Source organism: Mus pahari, chromosome 2 (genome assembly GCF_900095145.1).
Source record: "Mus pahari chromosome 2, PAHARI_EIJ_v1.1, whole genome shotgun sequence".
Classification (NCBI taxonomy): Eukaryota; Metazoa; Chordata; class Mammalia; order Rodentia; family Muridae; genus Mus; species Mus pahari.
Window position 1 is genome coordinate 99,721,190 of NC_034591.1, and position 7,186 is coordinate 99,728,375.

The following is a 7,186-nucleotide window of genomic DNA, read 5'->3' on the forward strand; positions in this document are numbered from 1 at the left end:
CGCCTGCCTCCGCCTCCCGAGTGCTGGGATTAAAGGCGTGCGCCACTACGCCCAACATATGTTTTCTATTTAGATCCTGGGCAGGTGTGTGCATGTAACCATCCAGGAACACACAGCGGTGTAGACAAAACTCCAGCCATAGGCCAGCAAGATGGCTCAACATGAAAGGAGCCTGCTCCCATGATGTGGCACACCCATAGGTACAGGCACAGACCAAGAGACCAACAAGGAAAGGGAGCTGGCAAGATGGATCAGAAAATAAAGTCACTTGCTACCCAATGATTTGAAAGTAGGTCTCCAGGCTGGGGAGATGGCTCAGAGGTTAAGAGCACTGACTGTTCTTCCAAAGGTCCCGAGAGAAATCTCAGCAACCACATGGTGGCTCACAACCACCCATAATGAGATCTGACGCCCTCTTCTGGAGTATCTGAAGACAGCTACAGTGTACCTACATATAATAAATAAATCTTTAAAAAAAAAAAAAAAAGAAAGTAGGTCTCCACATATGAAAACACACACAAATTAAAAACAAAACTAAACTTCAAGAAAGACTGGAGAGTCTCAAGAAGCAAAAACAATACTCTGGATTAGATCTCAAAACAAAGGATATTGGGCTGGCGAGATGGCCCAGCCGGTAAGAGAACTGACTGCTCTTCCGAAGGTCCTGAGTTCAAATCCCAGCAACCACATGGTGGCTTACAACCACCCTTAATGAGATCTGATGCTCTCTTCTGGTGTGCCTAAAGACAGCTACAGTGTACCTACATATAATAGTGAATACATCTTAAAAAAATAAAATAGATAAATAAACAAAGGATATTAATGGAAAAAATAGTGAACTCAAATAAAAACTGGAACTCAATAAATAATAAGCCATAAATGTCAGTTTCTGGTAACCCTGAAATGTCAGTTTTGGAAGGACTTGGTAAGCAAGACCTAAAAACACTTTTCTACAAATCTAGTACTTTTCTGAAAGTTTATTTTTAACATATTACAGGACTGAATCTATCATTCTAGAGAAAAGATCGTGCACTCTGTACCATAAGAGATTTATCTACACTGCAGAATACTATAGGAAGCCCTAACCACAGCTGTCTGCTGCTTTCCTGAACCACTACATTCTAAGTTCTCCAAGTACACTGCCCACACTTCACAAGAAAAAAGAACAAAAAAATTATTTAGCCTAACATAAGACGAGAAAAGGAAAGGAAGTTACTGTTCCATGTGCACAATGTTCCAGGCTGAGAACACTGTTACAAAGTTCAGGAGGCCAATGATGGTGATGGTTGTGCAACACTCTGAAAATATTCAATCTCACTGAGCAACACACTGAAAAGCAGTTAAAATGGGAAACTTTATATCATATATATTTCACAACTTAAAGGGTATAAATACATATCATAGCATAGATAAACTTTAAATAACATTATCTAAATTTTGTCATACACAAGACTCATGTGAATCCATTCACAGGAAAATGTTCAAAATCTCACTACATATACCTATGAATATTTTTTTTAAAAAGCCACTGAACTTTACAGTTTGAATTGAATATGACACATGAATTATACTTGAATAAAACTGTTGGGACCACATCAATTTGACTTCTAAGAAGAGGCATCCCATATATTATCGATCCACATTCCAATGACATGCTGAGAAAGAACAAATTTAATAAAAAGACTGACTTGGAATGTTTGGTAGAAAGATGAGGAAGGTCTGTGCCAGATCACATGGGTTCCCAGTCACAGGGCAAGAGCAAAGGCAATATAAAACACAGGAATGAAGCTGACCAAAGACCTTTATTCTAGTCTTCTGTGCTCATTAAACCACCTATGCAGAACATTCCTTTCATCTCTGCCCCAAACAGCATCAGCTACATCCAGGCTTGAATTGGAAGACAGACTCAAGTAATGGAAGACTTTGTGGAGAATGTTATCCAAGAGATCTCTGCTTCTTCTATCTTGGGTAAAAGAATAAGAAGATTGTGTACATGCGCAGACTCTCTCCAAAGCTGAGGCTTACAGAGGGGAAAGATGACAGATGCAGCAAAGTCTCACATCATCCAGCTCCACAATCAATCCAAAGTGCCTAAAAACAGAAAAAGCAATGTATAAGAACATGTCTCAATCTGGGGTAGTGTCATAAATTGGGCAAAGTTAAAGCACACAAGGACATGCTGGTAACATCATGCAATCTGAGGAGTATTTATCCAAAAGACCCAAGGGAGATGTCATTAGAGAAGGTAATCTATTTATTGGAAATTAACCCCAACAATGCACAGAATTAGAATTAGAGCTGGAACAAAGCTAAAGAATCGCCACACTGCTTAATGAACATTCAAAAGGGGAGGGGCTTTCTAAGCAAAGCATTCATAACTTTAAAAGAGGTTTTGTTTTTTTAATTACATGTATTCTTGTGAGTATGTCTACAATACCCATAAGGACCAGAAGAGGGCATCAGATCCCCCCTAAAAATGGAGTTACAGGAGGCTCTGAGTGCTGGAACTGAACGTGGCTCCTCTGCTATAGCATAGTCTTAATTACTAATCCATCTCTCCAGTCCCTCTATTCTTTTTTCAGAAAGTCTCAGTTCAGTTTGGGCACCTGAGCTCACCTGTAGACCCTCCAAGAGTCTATTCAAAAAAGAAAAAGCATTTTAAAAGGCATAGTCCAAACCGGGCGGTGGTGGCGCACGCCTTTAATCCCAGCACTTAGGAGGCAGAGGCAGGAGAATTTCTGAGTTCGAGGCCAGCCTGGTCTACAAAGTGAGTTCCAGGACAGTCAGGACTATAAAGAGAAACCATGTCCCAAAAAACAAAATCAAAAAACAAAAACAGGTGTGGTGGTGCATGCCTTTAATCCCAGCACTCAGGAGGCAGAATCCACTCAGGTGGATTTCTGAATTCAAGGCCAGGCTGGTCTACAAAGTGAGTTCCAGGACAGCCAGGGCTATACAGAGAAACCCTGACTCGAAAAAAAACAAAAACAAAAACAAAAACAAACAAACATACAAAAAGGCATAGTCCACAATATAGAACAAAGAGTCACTAGCAGTGGGCAATTCCAAAAACAAAAAAGAATGAATTGTCAACTTCTCACTGAGCATGTTTATAAATAGAGCAAAGACCTGAACCAAATGCAGATGAGGGTGCAAGAGAGGAGAAGCTATCCCCCACCCTAGGAGAACCAGCAGAAGGCACTAGACCAGTGGTTCTAGCCTGTGGGTTGTGATCCCTTTGGTCAACCTCTATCTCCAAAAATATTTACATTACAATTCATAACAGCAAAATTACAGTTATGAAGTAGCAATGAAATAACTATAATTCTGGTCACCACAGCATGAGGCTATATTAAAAGGTCGCCGCAGCATTCAGAAGGTTGGGAAGTGCTGTCCTAGACACAGTTACCTACACTGACAGAAGTGGTGAAAGGAAAGGAGCTAATAAATAAAGATCCACAGGACACAGGCTTCCTCCCCATGCCTCTTACAACCCTCCCTGCATGGAGAAGCCACAGATTCAAACATCTATGAAAGAGAAGAAAAAAAAAAAAGGACTTTCTTCAAAGAACCAAGTGGCCTATCTGGGAAAACCAGAGCAGCTTCTGGCAGTCACTCCTAGGAAGCATTCTGCATTTTGGCCTGTGGGGCTACAAGCACGACATCTGTTCCTCTTCACCCTGAAGTGAAGCTGCAAGGCAAAAACCACAGCTTCCAAAACAGCCTCATTTTATATTCACATAGAAGGAAAAGCACTGGACTGAAGGAGCCTCATAGTAAAAGGAGAGGCCAAAGTTATTAACTAATCCTATAATAAAGCATAAGTCAGGGGAATAAACATTAGGAAAACCAAACCAGCAATACTTCTAACTAAAAAAAAATAGTAACTTTCTATGGAATTTTCTGTTGCTGATTAAGGCAGTATGTCACTGGCCACACTAGACTGGAGCCCCCCTTGTAGCACAAGCTGGCCTCAAACATAAAATCCTGCTGCCTCACTCTCCCAAGGACTAGCACTTACAGGCATGAGCCACCTTACCTAGCAACTTCTGCTTTTGTCAATGGTTAAGTCTCTGTTTAAAACAACGAATAAAACTAAACATATTTTAAAAATAAAGCTTCTCAATAATTGAAAATGATATTAAGGGATGGCAAAGTCACAAAGTAAGGCCAACCTCCAAAGCTATGGTGTCCCTGAAGGCACCTGCCAATCTGAGAGGTCTGAGAGGGGCTCTGTGGCAGGCTGAGGGAGATAAGAATCAAACTTCAGTCTGCCTAAATGGGAAGGTCTAATAACCAATCACTAGAAATAACAATAGTCAATTAAATACTATAAATTAAATACTATAGGCTGTCAAAAACAACATAATATTAAACTTTTACATACCTAATCACATGGTCTTACAAAATAAACAGAATTAGAAATTTAAGTGAAAATAATCTACAATTGTGGTAGGAGAATTTAATGGGCAATTCTTACTCAGCAACTGATAAAACAAGCAAGCAAAACAGAATAGAGTACTTTCTCTTCAAGAAGATAAAGACCACCACCAAGGATGACCATACACTGGACTATAAAGAAAGTTGGACAACTAATTCAAGTTATTTTTAAGACAAATAGGTGGAAAAACAAAATCTACAACTCAAAGAGAACACTCAAAAATCTAGACTTGAAGCAGACATTGGAGAGATATCTTAGAACATGTTCAAAGAGAACATCTAAAGAGTGCCATGGGCAAAGGTTGACTCAGAGAAGCAGAACAGAGTGAAAAGAGAAGAAAATATTTCAGAGCCAGACAAGGTGGCATATGCCTATTTATGTATTTATTGACTTATCATTATTATTACTAGCATTTTGGAGGTGATGAAGACAGAAAAGGAATTCAAAGTCACTTTCAGCTACACAGTGAGAGTTCAAGGCCAGCCTGAGCTACATTAAGACCCTGTCTTAAATTAGGAACTGAGGGTGGAGAGATGACTCAGTGATTAAGACCTCTTGCTAATCAGCAGGCAGTTGTGAAGCACACCTTTAATCCCAGCACTAGAGGCAGAGGCAAGTAGTTCTAGGATCTCTGCGAATTTGAGACCAGCTTGGTCTACAGAGTGAATTCCAGGAAAGCCAGGGCTACACAGAGAAACCCAGGTCTCAAACAGAGCAAAAACAAAACAAGAAAGTGCTTGCTGCTCTTCCAGAAGACCTGTTCACAGCGCCCAGGTTTAGCGGCTCACACTACTCTTCTGGCTCTTATGCGGGTACTTATATACATTTGGCATATAGAAACACGCATACACATAAATAAAAAGGAATCTTTGAAAAAGTTACAAATTGTTTCTACTTCTTAACATTATAAGGGAACAATATTAATATTTAGTGGTGGAGATATAAATAAGATATATCTAATTCTACTGGTATTTTTTATACTCCCTCCTTCTTCTTTAAGTTTGCAATTTCCCTGTAGAATTTCTAATTCCCAAGAATGGAAAATGTTCTTTTTTCCTATCAAAATAGGAAGCAGGGAGAATCACTGCCATGTATACAAAGGAAAACCACACATCTGTTCTACTCATAAGGTTTGAAGTTCACATCATCAACAGAGAAACGGTCTGTGCTGACAATCAACTCACCTTCTAGAAAAGCGAATTCATCCACTGCTTCTATTGCATTATCTGAAACACAAGGTAAAGGGATGCTTGATTAGCTCTTGCCATTTAGACATCAGACCCAAAACAGTATAATCCACATAATAGCCAACATGGAACTTTATGCAAATGACATCATTTATAAACTATAACCCAGATGTCCCAAGATCCATCTTTACACTGTTCTTTTAACTGTCTCACCACAAAAGCCAGCAAAGATGCTGTTGTTCAAGGCATCCTACAATCCTGTCTTATTCCAAAATTCACTTTTCTCTGTAAAGATACTAGAAAAAGAGTTTGGCAGCATAGAAGGGAATGAGAGGTACAGTCTCTAAAGGCTTACACATGTGCAAGGGTTACCAGGTTGACAAATCAAAGGCCAAATTTCCCCTTGCTTCAATGATGCCTTGTGAAACAGCTATAAGAAAAGCCCAGCCCATAGCTCCCTCTGTCCACCCTGAGGTACCACAGCGACTCTACCCAAATCTCTCCTCTGGAGAGTTTTCCTCTTTCCTTGTTGAGCACAGCAGTAAGCATCTTTTGCGATAGTCTCCACGAACAGTTCCTGAAAAAAAAAAAAGCAAGCAGAGATTAGTGGACTCTAGCCCACTGAGATGAGCAATCCTGTGTAGACGTGGACAAGAAGGGTGAAGGGGGACTCTACCACACAGGAAAGTTCTAGAAGCTACGATTGTACTGAACTTGATGAAAATACTTCTGCTATCCTTCTCCACAGCTCCGATCCCCCTGCTCTAATATCTCTAAATCCACCCCACTCATCCATAGGGATCCCCTTCAAGTTCTGTGTGAGCCATGCAAACTAAAGTTGCGTGGACCCTCGTGAAGAAGAGAGGCTAACAAACTCTAACGGGGCCCACAGAGGCCTTCCTAGGTCTCAGACAAGTCAGGTCGGCTTACCAGGGCCCGCCACGCCCCTAAAGGCCACGCCCCCTAAAGGCCACGCCCCTTCCCCGACCCCGGCGCCCTTGCTTTCCCGTCGCACCGCGGCACGCGCCAGGATAAAGATGGCTTCCTGTCCCGCCAGCGTTACGTCAGGGTCTGCCTTCACCAAGGCCTTCACTCTCGCCAGAGGCAGCCTCGAGAGGCGAGGCCCCCCGGGTGCACTCGTCGGGGCTTGGGGCTGCGAAGCCGCTGCCTCCCCTCCGGGAGCCTCCTCCTCTCTGGGCGTCCCGCTCCCGGCAGCCGCCGCTGCCGCCATCCCCTCCCGAAACGTGTGGCGCGCGGTCGCTGACTGAGCGCGCGCACGCGACTTCGGCCCCTTTCCCGCGCCGGGGAGAGACCACGCCTCTCCCTGTGGGCGTGGCCCCACCCTTACTAGGCGTGGCGCGCCAGAAAGGCCCTCTCTGGCTCCCGGGTCTGATGTTGCCTTCCGGGCGGCCACAGCCTGGAAGCGGCCGGGCGTGGCCTAGCTGAGCCGGAAGTCCGGGTGCTTCACCCGAGCTTCTGTAGGTTCTGAGTTTAACCTGTAGGCCGACAAGAGGGGAGCCCGTGGGTCTCCCTACAACGCGGCTCAGACCCGGGCCAG

General features: G+C 42.9%; 1 protein-coding gene across 3 annotated transcripts in view; it reads right to left on the reverse strand.

The window, feature by feature from the left end:
- Pole4 (DNA polymerase epsilon 4, accessory subunit) overlaps positions 1-6,941 on the reverse strand; it is a 25,652-nt gene extending 18,711 nt beyond the window's left edge. Inside the window, exons 1-4 of one of the 3 annotated variants that reach the window (XM_021190805.2) lie at positions 6,644-6,933; positions 6,121-6,205; positions 5,626-5,667; positions 963-2,091 (exon numbers count right to left, since the gene is read on the reverse strand). In XM_021190805.2, coding sequence (XP_021046464.1) covers positions 2,078-2,091; positions 5,626-5,667; positions 6,121-6,205; positions 6,644-6,859 — 357 coding nt within the window. In that variant the 5' untranslated portion in view covers positions 6,860-6,933 and the 3' untranslated portion in view covers positions 963-2,077. Of the gene's footprint in view, positions 1-962; positions 2,092-5,625; positions 5,668-6,120; positions 6,206-6,643 lie in introns of those variants that run through there. The other 2 variants (XM_029535065.1, XM_021190804.2) reach the window with 2 other exon arrangements.
- Positions 6,942-7,186: the final 245 nt, after the last annotated feature.